At 35.1% G+C, this 18533-nt stretch overlaps 1 protein-coding gene across 3 annotated transcripts in view; it reads right to left on the reverse strand.

The window, feature by feature from the left end:
- LOC119535870 (interleukin 1 receptor accessory protein) overlaps positions 1-18533 on the reverse strand; it is a 168396-nt gene that overhangs the window by 30044 nt on the left and 119819 nt on the right. For 2 of the 3 annotated variants that reach the window (XR_005217310.1, XM_037838271.1), the window contains exons 9-10: positions 12258-12407; positions 10794-10937 (exon numbers count right to left, since the gene is read on the reverse strand). Coding sequence is in view for 2 of the 3 variants with exons in the window: in XM_037838271.1 (XP_037694199.1) it covers positions 10794-10937; positions 12258-12407 (294 nt within the window). In the remaining variant the exon portion in view is untranslated. Of the gene's footprint in view, positions 1-5095; positions 8230-10793; positions 10938-12257; positions 12408-18533 lie in introns of those variants that run through there. The other variant, XM_037838275.1, reaches the window with a different exon arrangement.

Here is an 18533-nt window from a genome sequence, read left to right on the forward strand (position 1 = left end):
GTTTTATATCTATCTATCTATACATCTCTATCTATCTATATCTCTATCTTTATATCTATTTCGGTACCTATATCTATATATCTATATCTATACCTATGTCTATATCTATACCAAATCTATATATCTGTTAGATCTAGTTAGTTTACAGTATCATTCAAGTCTTGTATTTCCTTATTGATTTTCTGTCTAGATGTTCTATCCATTATTAAAAGTGGGTATAAAATCTCCCCTATTAAGTAGAATCATCTATTTCTTCCTTCAAATCTGTATTTGCTTTGTATATTTTGGGACTCTGCTGTTAGGTGTATATAGACTGTAATTGTTAAGTCTTTTTGTTTCATTGACCACTTTATCAGTACATAATGACCACCTTTGTTCCCCAGAATAGCTTTTTACTTAAAGCCTATTTTATCTGATATTAGTATAGCTACCCCCTACTTTCCTCATCCTTTCACTTTCAACCTGCTTATATCTTTGTATTTAAAGGGAATTTCTTGTAAAAAACATATAGTCGGGTCATGCTTTCTTATCCATTCTGACAGTCCGTCTTTTGATTGGAGAGTTTAATCCATTTACTTTTGTTTTTAAAATTTTCCCTACCATATATACAATCTAACATTGCCCTCTTTAATCACATTCAAATATATATTTTTTTCAGTGCTGTCAATTAAATTCACAACGTTATGCTATCATCATCACCATCCTAATCCATTTACTTTTAAAGTCACTACTGAAAATGCAGGATTCTTTTCTGAAATTTTATTATTTAGTCTTTGTAAGTCTTATACCTTTTTGTCCCTCAATTCTTCCATTAATTCCTACTCTTATATTTGATTTTTTGTATTGTACCATATTGAGTCCCTTCTCTATTCTATCTGGATGTATTTTTCATATATTTTGGTTACCATAGGGCTAACATTTAACATCATAAATATATAGCAATCCAATTTGATTTGACACCAATTTTTTTTGTATTTATCATTTCCATTTATCTTTATTTGTTTTAGAAGTTTATATAAATTAATTCTTTTGGTTTGGTAAAGCTGACAAAATGCAATATTCCAGAAATAGGTTGGCTTTTACAATCGGGATTTATTAGCTTACAAATTTACAGTTCTAAGGCCATGAAAATGTCCAATTCAAGGCATTAGCAGGATGATATTTGGACACTGAAGACAGGCTTCTGGCATCTAGGACCCCTCTGTCACATAGGAAGGCATGTGGCCCACATCTGCTGGTGTTTCTCTCCTGGGTTTTGTTGTTTTAAGTTTCTGGCTGCTCCATCTCTCAGCTTCTCTGGGTACTTCTCTGAATTTTATCTCTTAGCTTGTCTGGGGCTTCTCTGAGTTCTCTAGGTTTCATCTCTGTGTGTCCTTATCCTCTTATAAAGGACTCGACTAAGTAGATTAAGACCCATCTTGAATGGGTGGGTCGTATTGCAATTGAAATAACCTAATCAAAAGGTCCCACTTACAATAGGTCTGCACCAACAGGAATGAATTAAAGAATATGGCTTCAAATGGAAAAAGAAAACAACAACAACAAAATATGGCCTCTTCAAACTCCTGAAATAACTATAACAACATTAAAATTTTAAGCACAAATTAAGTTAAACTAAAACAGCTAGCTGTTTTAGATTCTTGGCTGTGAAAGCAAATGGCATGCAATGGGTTGCCTTAGACAATGGGAATTTATTGGCTTACAGTTTTAAGGCTGCAGAAAATACAAAGTTAAGGGATCGTCAAGGTGACACTTTCTCCCAGACGACTTTAGTGGTCTGGGGCTGGCTACTGGAGGTCTGTGGTCCTTGGCTTTTCTGTGATGCACATGGCAGCCTCTTCTGGCTTCTCTGGGTTCTGTTAACTTCTGGCCCCTTTCCATAGCTTTCTTTCTATGATCTTCCCTATAAGGCCTACAGTAATAGAATTAAGACCTATCCTGATTCATCTGGGCCATACCTTAACTGAAGTAATCTCATCAAAAGTTTCTATTTATAAGAGTTCACAGCCATGGGAATGGACTAAGCTTGAGAACATGTTTTCCAAGCTACCACACCAGCCTATGCATTTTGCCTTTTTAATCAGTTGCCTTTTCTGGCTTTTGTCTAATCAGGAGCTTTTGCAAGTGATACCTCCCTTGTTATTTTCTTTGCTCCCATGGCCAGCACCCTTCTCTGTCACATGGGAAAGCACATGGCAATGTGTGTTGGTCCTTCTCTCCTGGATTCCACTTTCAATGGCTCTTTCTCTCAGTTTCTTCCTGCTTGTCTGGGATTTTTTTTCTCTCTTCCCATCTTTGTTTTTGTTCTTGTGAGAAATTATATCTTTGTACATTGCAGGCCCAAACCATAGATTTATCATTACTTTTTATGTATTTGCAGTTTAGCACCTGTAGGAAGTAAGAAGTGGAGTTACATACCAAAAATGCAACACAATGGAACTGGCATTTATAATTACCCAAAGGTTACCTTTACTGGAGATCTTTTTTTCTTTATGCTACTTTGAACAAATGTCTAGTTTCCTTTCCTGTCAGTCTGAAGAATTCCCTTTAGCATTGCTTGTAGGACAGATCTAGTGGTGATAAACTCCCTCAAGTTTTGTTTATATGAGAATGTCTTAATCTCTCCCTCATGTTTGAAAGAAAGTCTCACCAGATATAATATTCTTAGTTGGCAATTGTTTTCTTTCAGTGCTTTAAGTACTTCAACCCACTGCCTTCTTGCTTCCATGGTTTTCGATGAGAAATCAGCACTTAATCTAATTGGGACTTTCTTACATGTGACACTTTTATTTTCTGTTTCAGCTTTCAGAACTATCTCCTTGTGTCTTCAATATTTGATCAGTGGGCATATTTTTCTTCAAGTTTAACTTCTTTGGTGTTCTCTGGGCTTCTTGGATGTGCATATTCACATCTTTTGCTGTGTTTGGGAAATTTTCTGTCATTATTTATTTGAATATTCTTTCTGCCCCTTTCTATCTTTCTTCTCCTTCTGGGATTCCCATAATGCATGTTTTAGTTTCCTTAGCTTCTCAAGCAAATATTAGGCAATTGGTTGGGTTAAACAGTGGGAATTTAATGGTTCATGGTTTTGAAGCTTGGAGAATTCCGTATCAAGTCCAAGTCAAAGCCTCATCAAGGTGATGCTTTCTTCCAGAAGACTCATGTTCTGGGGCTGGGTCCAGAGATCCTGGATTTTTGCCTCCTCAGTCACATGTTAATGCACATGGTGATCATTCCTACCTCTATGTTCTCTCCGGGTTCCTATGAATTTCAGTTTCTTGATTCCTGTTATTTTCTTTCTGTGTCCAAATTTCATTCTGTTTATAAAGGACTCCAGTAATAGCATTAAGGCCCATCCTGATTGAGTTGGGCCACACCTTAACTGAAGTAACCTAATTAAAAAGTCCTACTTACAATGGATTTACACCCACATGAATGGATTAAGTTTAAGAATGTATTTTTCTAGGGTACATACCTCTAACCCACCCCAACACATATACTGGTACATTTGATGTCCCAGAGGTCTCTTAGGCTATTTTCATTTTTATAATTCTTTTTTCTTTCTGCTCCTCAGCCTGAGTTCAATTATCTTGTCTTTTATCTTACTATTTCATCTGAATTTATCCATTTAGGAGAGTAACTTGTTAAGCAAATTAGTGATACCTACATGTGAATGTCTAGCACATACTAGATATTTGAATGAAAACTTTACTAAATTAACATTATTCAATGTCTAGTAAACATAAATGGACTGCTTTTATTGAATCTGAATTAATTCTTCATGGTAACTTGAAAGCATTACCTTAATATGTGGATGTATGGGAGAATAACAGACTTTAAAAAATTCTATCCAATTTAAAATAGATGTGAATTTAAAAAAAATATCACTGAAATACTTCATCTCCAGCCCATTGCTAAAGTTACTTTGCATCTCTCAGACAGAAAAAAGAAGCCAGACTAATCACTGAATGTGTCCCTCATACCATACTGTGAATTTACTTTGGTGTCAAAGACCAAGTGATATTCATAAATGACTGAGGAAGATATCCTGACAGTTTTAACAAGGTCAATAACAGCCAGACACATGATGTCCAAACTGCTGATACTGAAACTTTTAAAGAGTCACTACTATATTCTAGGAAGTCATTTAATATGTCCAGGGTTAGAAGCAGCTTCAGACTAATCGCCATTAATCCAATGCAAGAAATCATATAAGAATACAAAATCTCAGTAAGAATCCATCAAATCTCCACTTGTATACCTCTAGTGATGGGGGACCTAGTATCTCCCAAGATAGTGAATTCCATTATTATTCAGTGTTTTAAAGCTGTTTCTTAATAGAGTAGAAGTCTCCTTCCTTGTAGATCATAAATCTACCATTCAGGGACTGGTTTGAAAGAGGAAAATTCTTCAGTAGGGTAATTTTTACTAAGCTAACTAGTTCAGAGCAAATTTTAGGAATTCAATAAATATTCTTTGAATAAATGAATAAGTAGGGATTTTTTCAAAAGCAAAAAGGCATCCCTGTTACTATGGACTTAACATTGTTAATGCAAAAGAAGATGCATTTCTAAAAATTTATCACTGGTTTACATGAAGTTTATGATAAAAATACATCTCTGATCCAAATGATCCATCAGTTAACTCAAGGAAGGCCATTAATCTCTTTAATCCCATTCTAAAGCAACTGCACTGGTTGCATTAAAACCTATAAAAGGTAAGAGATTCCTGTAAGTTATTGAAGTTAAACAGAAAGAAATACGTTTGTGTCTCTGCTTAAAAAGAAGAACCTCTCTCACTCTCTTTCTCTCTCCCCATTTATGTATGCAAACATGCCCTAGTATACTGGAACAATTCATTTTACTTAGGTAACTCTCTTTTGCTCACATGTAAAGAAATTGTTCTTGAGATGAATAAGGTCCTGTTTTTCTCAGCTTTCCCTAAGAAAGAGAAACTTAACTAATATACCATTACTTTTCCTTTTTATAAGTATAGCTGTTAATTTTTTTATTCTCAATTATTATACCTAAACATGGAAATAAAGACATAAAACACATGCACAAAATAAAATTCAAAGTTGAAAATAAATGGTTTATTTAAAAAATAAGCAAATTTACAAATCAAATGAAAAATGGAAAATATAAAAGTACATGAATAAAATAAAAAAGGTAACTGTAAAATATTAAAACCTATAGAAAGAAAATGATCATTGACAAGTAGAGTGGTGCTTTTGTTTCCCAATACAATGGAGTGCTTTTTAAAATTAGAATCCTAGGAAATCATCTGAGTTACAATAAAGAAGAGATTTAAATAAATTTTATATAAATGTGTAATTACACACTCTATATATCATGATTCTTTGTGAACCTGAATGTAGAAGTTCCTTATATTTACAACCATTATTATTTTTATAACATTAGAGACATAATTTTTCTCTCTAGGTTAAAATTTGATTGCTCATTTACCACAAATGTTTGTATGAGGCCTCTTCTGGGACATCAAAGAAACAAACAATAAATCTTTAACAAAGTTTTCTTAGGATGAGACATATCACTTCGAGTTGAAATGTTTTAGACTTTAGCATTTGGAAAAGTTCAGTACCAAAGACAGGAATATAAATACGAAAAAAATATATATCAAGGAGTTTCTAGGAATGTCCAATAAGGATTGAGATAAATAGGGAACCCAAAAGGGCAAAAAGGATGCAGCATTGGCAAGAGAAAGGACCCTTGGTGCTGAGAGCATCCCTCACGCAGGAATTAGTATTCAAAGCTTATCTGGAGTCAGCTCTCAGCTGGTCTTGTGAGTGAAATGTTAACAGGGAGAGTAATTGCGGTACGTAACAAAGAAAAGCATTAATAAGTTAGATCCCAAGAGTGACTCCATACAATAGTTTTCTTGTCAAGAATTCAGAGGTGAAGCTTTCTTCAATTTAAAATAATCAATAATTTCTATATAGAGAAATGATTTATTGTGAACTTTACTATGGCTGAAGGACACTTAAATGTAGGAAATAGTTTCAGAATTACTTAACATTCATGGGCTACTGAGATAAGGGTTTTTTAAAATAATGAATTGTGGTGCTTTATATGATACCAGGGCTCATTAATAGATATTTTATTTTCCTTTCCTTTATTACTCACCAGGTCAAATAGAGATTTATCTCCCCAGCAGTCGAGCATTGAGATTAACATGGTTTACTTTCTAAATGTAGTTCTAGGAACTTAGCAGATGATCAATTAATGCCATATGGTTGTCTACTACTTAACTCTATATGCAATAGGTTCAAATGCACTCAGTTCAAATGTATTTATTTATATTAACTTAGAGAAGTGTTATTTTACATTAACTTAGGGAAGGCAAGAACTAATGATAACTACCACTCTGTGAGCTGTGAATTCACAAATAATATTAATATATGTAAAATACTGACATAAGTGCTTTGTGACAAAAACATAATTTAAAAACTGGATAAGGCTTCCAGTGGTTTTTAATATTATGACAGTAGCTATTTAAAGTCGTATTCATATATATGTATATGTACAAACACACACATATACATAATTCATGTGTGTGGATACATAGGTATTATGTACATATATAACACAGATATTCAATACTGTAAACTCTGGACTTTGTTTTCACTTTTCCTAGTCTTTTGAACAGCAAAATTTTACTTAAACAAAAGCAAGTTTCATTTGCAGTGGCTTTTCAGAATGACTTGTTTGCAAGTAAGTAAACTAACTGTCCCCAGTGATTATAATACAGAAAATACTGGGGGTTCAGTTAATTCTCTTAGAATATTAATGCTAAAAGCAATTTTTAAGGTCACTGAGTTTACCCTCCACACAATGGGGAGACAGAAAGAAGTGAGGAGAAATAACTTTCCCAGTATTCCACTTTGGCAAGGCTGGGATTAAAAGACAAATTGCCAAACACCCATTCTATGCTTTTCCCACAGGTCAGAAAATGCCCTAAAAGCATTTTTTCTGTCACTACTCTCTATATAATAGCACCATTAGGAGAAATTTCCTTTTAGACAGAACCAAGTATGGAGCCACCTTCAGATGCTGAACAATGGCTACAAGGTACAGTAGACAGGGAGATGGAGTGATAAATATGGGTCAATCCACAGATAATCAGGAGTTTACTGTAATAAAAACAGAAATTCTGATATATTTTTCAAGTTTACAAATATGACATCAATTACCTGAGTTGGAGATCAAGGGTGGTAAAGTAGGACAAAATGTAGGCACGCCCTTTAAAGTCAATTATACACAACATTTTCAGCTAGACTGCTTTGTATCGTCCTATGTGAGTGTCAGTCTTGCTGAGGTGGTACGTAATGTCATGCAGCAGAATGAGACAAAGAGCTCATTAGCTTGAACAAAAATAAATCCAGGCCCTAATTATCTTAAATGGATTAGTAAAAATAAAAACAAACAAACTGTACTCAGAAATTCATGATCATCCTGATTAATAGATGACTTATTTTTAAGGGGGTCATTAAATCCATGGGAAAAGGCCACCCCATAATGTTAAGATAAAATAAAAGAAATAGAGGTATATAAGAAAGGGATGGAGGATGCAGAAGGGGAAATTCCCATCCACCAAGTCCTTGCCAGCAAATAACACAGACATCAGTGACTGGTGACAGACTGGTGACAATATCATTCTAAACCTTAGCATTGCCTGAGGAAGCAGAACGGCCAGTCATACAGTCACCCTGAATGTACCCCTACAGGGAAGCTCTGACAGAACTTTTTTTTCCTACTGATGAAACAATAAAACTGAAATAAGGGAAAGGGAAGTCTTCCTTCCTGGAGTAGTCTTGGTACTTTTATTCCCTTTCATTCCCCTTTCACACGTTTTTTAAAGATGAATAGGAGAGGCCTTGCGCATTACTGCTAGACCACCTAGGACTTTTCTTCACTGGCATGGCCACCTGCAGCTGCTTCCAGAACCTGCCCTGTGGGTATTTGGATTTCTCCCCTTTCCATTTAATGACCGTGAGCACCGTCTTAGCCCTCTTCAGCTCTTTCACCTTCGTCTCCTTCACAGCTTTGTACTGTACTAAAATGACGTTGATGTTGCCCCGAGAGGCCATGTTTTCTAGGCCAGCCTTGAGCTCCAGGAGGGCTTGGGTTCCCTGGAGCACGTAGTTGGGGCTTAGGACAACCAGGAGGCGTCTGCTTTTCTGAATGAAGCTCAAGGTCTCATCTGTGACAACTGGGAAAGAAAACACCATGGGGATTAGTGTTGGCCAAGAACTCCCCAAATACATGGGGCTTGAGGAGCAAGTGCAGGCACCTTAGGGCAACGGGCTAAGGTGTGAGGTCAAACTTTTTACCAACAACGCTTTGAACAACTTAATCCTTAAACCCAATCACTCTGTTCACTAAATGCCACTCTCCTCAGGGAGAATGCAAACTGCATACACAGATGCCATCCCAAAAGGAATTCCAAGCAAACATAAAGCCAAATAGTGGTATGTTTCTGTGATCCCGGGCTTCAGAAGCATTACTTGGGACACTAGGAATAGATGGTTTGTACTGAAATCAACTTCTTCATATTACATGGCATGTTAGAGCCCAGCCAAATCAGCTCCTGAGCTCCTTCTCCCCAAAGATATCCATGTACCAATTCTCCAATACCAGTGGGCTTTCAAAAAGATATACATTATAGAGTCAAAATCCTAGAAATTTATTTTCTGGTAATACAGGACTAGAAAAGTTGAACCTTCATTTTGTGAAAGCCCTTCTCTGTTGCCAGACTCCTCCCCAAGTCAGACTAGTTTTCACTATGTCTTTGGAAAAGGAACTTAAAGAAAAAAAACATCTAGCCACAGAATGGCATTTTGTCTGGTAACACATTCTCAGCTCAGCTTTCCATTCCACTCTCTGCTCTGGAGCCTAAATTAGTCCCTGGCTCTTTCTCTTTAAACTCCTATCACTACTGTGAAGCCATGTGTTTCAGCAGCTGTTAGCTGATGTGTCTGCTTTCACTAACAGGCAAATGCTTTCTTTTGGTCAAAAAAAGAAGAAAAGGCAGGAGGAACAATGGAAATGCAATATAATTTTTTTCTGCTGTCAAGGGTTCTGATTAGTTCCTGTTACTAAATTCTTGGGACTTATCCATCTCCTTGTGGGACTTATCCATCTGCTTATTGAGGATTGTATAATCCTTTACTGGGGTTCAGGCAGGAGCCAACCGCAGGGCATGCACTAGTGTTGTGGAAAGTTATTTCAAGGCTTGTCATATTCCCCTAAGCCATCATTTTGCTCTTTAATCTTCACAGGTACAGAGGCAGTGTGGGAAGAAGTGCAGCCTGGAGGAGAAGCTAGGAATAAGTAATTGTCTATTTTAGGCAGCCTCCAGGAAGTTGACCATGTATAAGCATGAAAAGAGACTCAGAGGCAAAGAAGACTAAGAGCAAAAAGCATAATTACCAACTATCAAAAGCAAGATTCAAGAGTAACGATGTGGAAATTGAATTCTTCAAATATCAACCCCATTGGAGAGACTTAAAACCGTTACATCTTTTTATATAACTTTGTAACATTGCAAACAAGATAAGTATTTGGTGAATGGCTGTATGAATGAATAAATGGATGAATAACGATTTGGGGGACTTGAAACTTAGACTGAGGGGAAGGTATCCTTTAACTGTATAATCAGGTCATCATCTCCTTGACAAAGTTATACTGAAGGAGATATCTGCTGTAGAACATAAGCATGGTGGGCTTTTGGATGGCGACTGGGGAGATAAAATGATTGATCCAGCCAACACAAAATGAGAATAAAAAAATAAGTCTATTCGATATCTCAACTCTTCATATAAAATTAAAGAAAATGTGTTAAACAAATGATTAATGTAAACAGGATTTTAGGGGAAGAAAATTACTTCACACACTTAAGATTAGAGACATTTCATGCATTTCAACAATATGAAGCTTAACAATGGGTTTAGTAATGCTACTTATGTCTTTATTAAAACATACTCAATGGACCATTATTCTGTTTACACTATTTGGACCTGAAAATGGGAGATATACTTTTATTTTAAATATCCAGCAATTCAAGCTTTTTAAAAACTAGAATAAACTAAGCTTCATAAGACTTTTAAACTGTATTTCCAATGTGTACGTGATGACAAAAGAAGACACAGACCAAGGGAAAGAAAGGGAAATTTGAGTAGCAACGCTGTGCTGGAAAACAAAGGTGAAGAAAAGGAAATGAGCAAATGCCAAAGGGAAATATGCTAATTATTCCAGTGGGTGCTATAATGAAAGATTCTATGTACTCCTTTCTGCAAATCAGTTTTGGTAAAACTGAGCAAAACTCAGTCTTAGTGAAAACATTTTGTTTTAGCTAGGTCAACTTCCACACTAAATAATATTACTAATATCAGCCATGTGACCTTGCAAATATTCTAGGAAAATGGATGGAGATAAAATTAAACCTTCAAAAAATCTAAATGTGAGCAAACAATGTTTTAAGCTGTGGCATTTAATATAACTCTAATCCACTGTGGATCCACACTTTTCTGCATCTAGTTCTTAAACCTACCAGGCAAAATATTTTAATATCACAAACTGAGCTGGAATAGTTTACATCCTAACTACAGTTTCACTCCTAGACAGGCCTCTGCCTACATCACATCAAAGAATTGGATGCTAAATGTCCAAAGACGTCAACATAGAGCTATTCCATGACTTCCATACATGATCCAAAGCAAATGATACTCTTTGCCTTTCAGGGTAGTATAATTTGTACTCATTTGAAATACCTACTTCCCCCAGGTAGACTGTCTCGGTCAAAGATGCACAGCTTGTATCCAAATTCATTCTCCAAAACTCCACGGAGTGTCAGTAATACAAATTCTTCTTCTTCTGCATTCCTTGCATAGGATACATAAATATCATACTCCTTGCCATCTAGTAAAAGGAACACCAATCCAATATAAATTAGGAAAGTTTCTCAATAGCATTGCATTTTTTTCTGCAATCAAATTTCTGCAAATTAGACATTTTTCCTTTTTATATGCAAGAATGATCTGACAGACTCCAGTATGATTTCCCACTTGTGACATGTCTCCAGGCAAAATGACTATTTTAATGTGTAATTGAAAATTTTATCTGATGTGTCTTTTACTCTCATCTCACCGAGTTCAGTTTTTATAGTACAGAAAGAATGAGGTTTGGCCCATTCAACTGTCAATTAACAGAACCAGAAAGCAAACAGTTGATCAATCTTAGGTGCTGGCAATTAATACCATGCAAAAAATTTCTAGTACCCTTAGCCTATAATTTAATAATACATTAGAATTGTCAGTTAAGCAATGTTTTTTTGAAAGTTTCTAAATTACTTATATCTGAAAAGAACTACAATTAAAAATACACTTAGATTCAGTAGGCCAATCTTTCCCAAAGTTTCTTGATTATAAAAATCATCACTCATTAAAAATATATATTCTGTGTCTCTCCTACAAATTCACCCAATTAGAATCTCTATGGGATGGGCCTAAGAATCTGTATATTTAAATTTGCCATCCTTAACAACAGGCAGATCCTTAAGGGCAGTGCTTATTAAGCTCTAATGTGTACACGAATCACCTGGGAATATTGCTAAAATGTAGATTCTGATACATTAGGGGTTACATCTGACAGTCTTCTAATAAGCTCCCAGGTGATGCTGCTGTTGCTGGTTCATGGACCACCCTTTGAATACCAAGTGACTGGACCTTTGCTGTCCAATAGAGCAACCCCAAGCCACATATGGCAATTGAGCACTTGAAATGTGGCTGATAAGGTGAGATATGTTGTAAGTTTAACTAGAGTCAGGATTCTGAAGATTTTTTTGTAACTCCTTCCCCCCAAAAAGGCTGTAAAATACCTCATTAACATTTTATTATTAATTACATGCTGAATAATATTTTGAATATACTAGGTAACATTAGATAGTCTTAAAATTATTTCAACCATTTCTTTTTTTACTTTTTCTAAAGTGGCTACCAGAAAATGTTAAATTACATAAACGGTTTGCATTATGTTTCTACATGGATGGCACTGATCGAGACTAAACCACATACTGAGCCAAGGAAGTAGAATAATTCACTTTGAAAAGATTTTCAATACTAAGGGCTGAAACAAAAGGTAGTCTGATTAAAATCTTCCAGTTAATCCAGGTTTTATCAAAACAACATGTTTTCCAAAGACTGCAGAAAAAGGGGATTCCATCAAACTTCCATTACTCACCTAAAATGGTTTCATCTGTTCCAAAATGAGCCCGGTAAAACAGGACCATCTCCAGCCAGTAAACATGGTAAACAACAATGAGAATCACTACCAGAAAGACTGTGACGCCAAAACCACAGGCCAGTTCCACTGTGTATTTTGGAGTTATCACTGGAGTGAACAACAAAGAGAAAGACTTAATTTCTACCTGTTGATCATGGAGACCCATCATCCAGCAAATAGCTGTAAATCAAGCATCTGAGCCATGCTTTTATGTATGAATAAGCAAAGATAAAATGGTAGGGCTTAAGCACTACTTTTTATTACTAGACTGTGTCTTATCTTTCTTCTTATTTCCAGCACCTGGCATAAAAGGTGTTTTTGACTATTAAATAAATTTGAACAAACTTTGGTGATGTACAAATTGAAACAGAATCTTAGCAGCGGGAAGGATTTAAAAGGCCATCTATTTCAATTCACAATCTGATAACTGAATCTCCTCAAAATTATTGTGTCATTCCAGCATCTGGAGTGATGGAGTGCTCACCTGCAGCAGCCCATAAAATGTGGTGGAATTTTAATTGCTGGAGCAATTGAATTGAGCAAGAAATGTAACGTGTTTCTGTTAGTCTTAATAATCTTTACTGTATCCTCGAATCCAGCTCCATATCTAAGAAATGTGATTCCTTTCTTTAATATTTGAAAATAGACATAAAAGTCGTCTTCTCTTTGGGCAGGAAGTGGGCAACCACCAAATGCTGAATATGTATGGCTCGTATCACTAGGGCCACTGTCCTAGATACACATTCCAAGAACTGGTTTGTAATATGTGGGTTAGAACAGATTTCCACATCATCTGCTTTTTATTATATATATATATATATATATATATGTATAAATATAAATACATATATATTTTAAAGACCTTGCTAGTTTTTTTGGGATTATCAGAAAAAGAATGTGGTGATTCCTGCTTACCTAAAGAGTAAATATTCTCAGCCCCGTAACCAAGGATCTTCTCAATCAAACCACCAGGCAACTTTCCAACCTCGTTTACCATTGCTCTGTCCTCAAGCACAACAGATTTAACTGCATGCCTTTGTCCATGCTATGACTTCTGATTGGAGCAGTCCTTTCTTTTTCTTTGGAGACTTAGTTTCCAAGTCCATGCTCAAAGGTCATTTTTTATAAGCTTTCTTAGAATAAAACTCTTTTTACAACCACACCTCTGCCTGGTAAAAATTCTCCCTGTTTAGTTTTAAACTCTATTATATCTTTATTATATTTATTATATTTTATTTGTCTGTAGGTCTGCTTTTCCATTCCTTCTCACACAACACTATATATTTAAGGTCTTCCAGGTAGAGAGCATGTCTTCAACCATCCTATCTTTAGAACACCTAATACGTCAATAAACATTTCCAGAATATAACATTTTGTACTTCTGGAATGCTTAATACTTCCAGAATGTTTAAAAGAAACCTAGTACTATACCAACTTCATTTGGCTGCTTTGTTAGCTTGTGATTACCAAGCTTGGAAATTTGAGGAAGAAACAGAGTATTTACTGGATCTGATGCAGGAATGGCTTAGATATGTATTCACTGACTTGATGATTACTTATTGAACAATTGCTATTTTGCCAGAAGCTGTTGGGGACACAATGGCAGACAAGACAGAAAGAGTCTCTGTCCTTTTGGAGCTAATATTCTAATGCAGAGAAGAAAATAAATAAGGAAACAAGTCATTATTTGTTAATTTTAGATAGTGATCATGCTATAAAGGAAATAAACCAGGGTAATGTGATCGAGTTGACTGAGGGATGGAGCTGGAGCAGGGGAAGTATTTTAGGTCAGGTGGTGAGAGAAGGCTTCTTTGAGGGATTGAGTGTTTGCTGAGCCAAGGAACAGAAGATTAAATTTTATTCAAATCTGGGTCTGTTGTTGAGGCTTCTTGGCTCCAAAGTCCAGAGATCTTTGCACACCACCACCATGAAGTTCAATTAATGATCATATACTAGTGGAAAAATCCTTTTTAAAACAGGTATCTAACCTGAGGGAAAAACGGTTAGCAGCCTGGATATGAGCCTGAAGTTTTATAATTAAAAGGCAAACCACAGAGCTTCAAGTTTATTATCCTAAACTCAAGATATTAATCCTGCCGCAGGTATAACCTGGGACTCAGCAGTGCAGAATTATTATCAGATACTCTTGTACTCGTTTCATAAATAATGGTGCTTTAAAATAGGAAAACTCCATCATCAAATGCCAGAAGCTATGGCAGTTCAGTTGTGGAGAATTTAGTAAGATCAATTCAGGTAGCTGGCATGAAAATCACTGTGTCATCGGTATTTCTGAATACATGTTATGTTAACGGTACACTAGGGTAATTCCCACTGTCATTTTCATTATTTGCTCACTTATTTTGGCTCCCTCTGAGTGGACCTTTCTTATTTTTTTTTTTTTAAAAGGGTCAGAGTGGCCTCTCTTACCTGAAATGGAGTTTTTCTAGTGTCAATAGAGATCTTGCTTAATGATTAAGGGATCAATTACTCTCATAAATTTCCCTCTGCCACATTCATTTTACAACTGTCTATTTTATTTCTAATGTGGCTTTTAAATTTTGTTTTGTGTCATACAGTCACATTATATTTACAGGTTGCATTTTGAGGGGTATATCAAGGAGTGCTTGATGCTACTTCACTAATTGGACTCTTAAGAAAAAATGTGACTTTCTAAATGTAGAAAGTACTCTACAAAGCTTTCTTACAAAGTGGTGCTGGCTTGCAGGGAAGGGGTGACCTTCAGCCAACATTTTCTCTCTGTCTCATCTAAACTCTTTAGAGATTTGGATAAAGATTTTACTTTGATGCAATCCCAGAGCAAAGCTGAACTGCAGCATCCAATCAACAAAGGGTGGTGCAATTTGACCAAACTGGACACCCAAACTGCTCTTCTCATTGATCTCAGTGATAATCTATTTCAGAATGTTGATGAATTCAGCCATCTGCCTTGTTGTTTCACTTCAAATCAGAATTTCCCCCATATCTTTTGCAATTCTTCTTAATAACTTGTTCCAAAGTCCTGGTTTCCAGCTAACCTTTGGTTAAACCAGTTCAAATTCTCAGCTTCAGCCTTTTCCATTGTTTGAGTTCTTGGTCTCTAATCGTGTTTCTCCATGGAAACTAAGTTATTCTCCTCATCTTCATTGTTGTAATTTGTGACCCTACTGCCCACTAGTCTCCCAGCCAAATTCCAAATGCTTGGACTTCCAAAGATTCCTTGCCACAGATCTTCTGCCTATACTTTGCTAACTGCTGGGACTCATTGTTAATTTTGGAACTGTGGTAATGCCCATTTTTCTGAATAGTAACAAAGGCAATTCTTTATTTAAATGACTATAAATCTCATACCATATTGGAAAAAATAATTGGAGATGGATCAAAGACCTAAACTACATAAATGAAACCCTAAATCTTTTATAAAAAATATTCTATACATCTTTTAGAGAAAACCCAGGCACATATTTTCACAGAAAACAATAAGAATTAAGGAAAAAGTTAATAAATTATACCTCACCAAAATTAATAACCTGTTTATCAAAACACACCATTAAGAAACTGAATAGGCACACCACAAATTGGAAGAAAGTATTTCAAAACATGTATCTGAGAAAGGACTGATAAAGAACTACTGAGACTCATTAGGAAAAAGACAAACAACCCTAGTGTGAAATGGACAAAAGCTTTGAAAAGACAACCACAAAAGAAGACATATAAACATAGAAATAGCCAAATTAGGACATGAAACCATACTCAGTATCTTTACTTGTCAAAGAAATGAAAAATAAAACTACAATAAGGCACCACCACACACTTACCAAAGTGGTTAAACTAAAAAAGAGTGACAACAATAAATGTTGGAGAATTGCAGAGCAACTGGAGTTCTCACCCACTGTTGGTGAGAGTGTAAAACGATCCAGCCACTGTGGAAAAGGTCTGGCAGTTTGTGATAAAACTAAGCCAGCAATTCCACACATCGGTATTCACCATAAGAAGCAAAATCAAGAGTCCCCAAAGAGACTTATGGAAGAACGTTCACAGACACTTTATTCAAGGGAGCCCCAAACTTGTAACAGCCCAAATGTCCACTAAGAAAAGAATGAACAAGCATTCTTTCAAAAAATAGTACTTGGTACAAAAAGGAGCAAACCATTGATAGACACAAAAACATGGGTGGAGATCAAGAACATGTGCTGAGTGAAAGAAAGGAGCCTTATACAAGAGTAGATTCTATGGGAGTCCATATATATCAAGTTCAAGAAGTTGAAAAATAATCCATAGTGAAAAGAAAAATCACAGCAGAGGTTGCCTCTGGATGTGGAGGCAATGGTAAAAAGGGGGGACACGAGGTTGCTCTCTATAGTGATGGTAATATGTTATATATTGATAGTTTAGGTTACCTAGATACATGTATTCCTTAAAAATGATTAAATGGCACACAAAATAGTTGTGTGATTTTTCACTGTATATAAATGTTACCTTAAAAATCCCAAAGAACTGTAAGTAAATATTACATCTAATTAATGATAAGATGTTCAAATGTTTAGGGATAATTGTGTTGATACCTGCAATTAGTTTGAAAGCCTTTAAAAATAAGATGGATTGATGGATATATAGAAAAATGGAAAGATGAATAGATATGTGATCATGCAAAGATAGCAAAATAATGGTAATATCTAGATGGGGTATATGACTGCTCACTACAAATTTTTAAGGTTGCCATATATCTGAAAACTTTCTTAATAAAGTGTTAAAAGGTAAAAATTACATGCAATAAGACATTTTCAGAATTTGAAAAAGCTGAGAGACTTTCTCACCAGCAGACTTGTACCAAGAGAAATAAGACATATTTATTCAGACTAAAATTAAATGATACAAGAAATAGTGCAAGAAATGAAGTATGTGTGCATACATATTTAAAAATATTTTTCTCAGTTCTTAATTTCATTAAAAGGTACTTGATTACTTAAGGAAAAAATAATAATACATTATATCACTTATAGGCAAAATTAATATGTATTTAAAACGCACAAAGAACAGGAGGAAAAAAATGGAAGTATGTTGTTGTAAGGTTCTCATAAAATATATGAAGTGATTTATTCAAGATAGACTATGCTAAGTTCAAGACGCATACTGTAAATTCTAGAGAAATAAATGAAAAGAAACAAAAACAGAGGTAGAATCAAGATCAATAGAGGAGAAAAAATGGAATTGATCAATTAACCCTAAAGAAGGCCGGAGGGAAATAAATGAAATAAATAATAGATTAAACAAATATATAACAAATTGCAAGATGTTAGTCTTAAAGCCAATAATATTAATAATTACATTCAAGATAAATGGATTAATAATTCCAACTAAAAGACAGATACTGTCAGATTGGATAAAAATTCAAAACCCTATAATACTTGGTCTATAAGAGATGTACATTAAATATGAAGACACTGACAGATAAAAGTAAAAGGATGATTAAAAAAACAAAACAAAACAAAAAAAAGTAAAAGGATGAAAAATGATATATCACCCTAACACTAATTATAAGAAAGCAGGAATGGCTAAATTAATATCCTACACAGAGTGTTCCATCAGAAAAAAGAGACATTTCATAATTACAAAAGAACCAATTCATTAATAAGACGTAACAATCCTAAATTGTATATACCTCATAACACAGCTCCAAATACATGAAGAAAAACTGGCAGAACTAAAGAGAGAATTAGAAAAAACCCACAATTACGTGCTAAATATTTCAACACCTCTCTCTCTCTCAATAATTGAAAGACCTACTAGCAAAAACAAAAACAAGAAATTAGTAAGGTTATAGAAGATGTGAAAAACTCTGATGACAAAGATGACAATGTTTATAGAATATATCCAAACTGCAAATTACAAACCCTTTTCAAATGCACATGAAGTATTCAAATGATATGCAATAAGAGGGAACATTAAGAAAAAAAGTGTCAATAGGTTACAAAAAACAAAATCATACAAGTATGCCCTTTGGCCATAACAGAATGAAATTAGAAATCAAGTGTGTGGTACTGTGCTAAGTACCTGTTACCTATTCCCTCAGTTCTCAAACACACCTTGCAAGTTGGGTATCAGAAGGGTGAGAAGTAGAAGGCCTGGACCAGGTTCATATGCCTAGTTTGTTCGGGAGCCAGAATTTGAACTCAGATCTGTCTGGTACCAAAATCCATATTTCTCCTGCTGTACCATGTTTTCCCAGACAGTTTT

Source organism: Choloepus didactylus, chromosome 1 (assembly GCF_015220235.1).
Source record: "Choloepus didactylus isolate mChoDid1 chromosome 1, mChoDid1.pri, whole genome shotgun sequence".
Classification (NCBI taxonomy): Eukaryota; Metazoa; Chordata; class Mammalia; order Pilosa; family Megalonychidae; genus Choloepus; species Choloepus didactylus.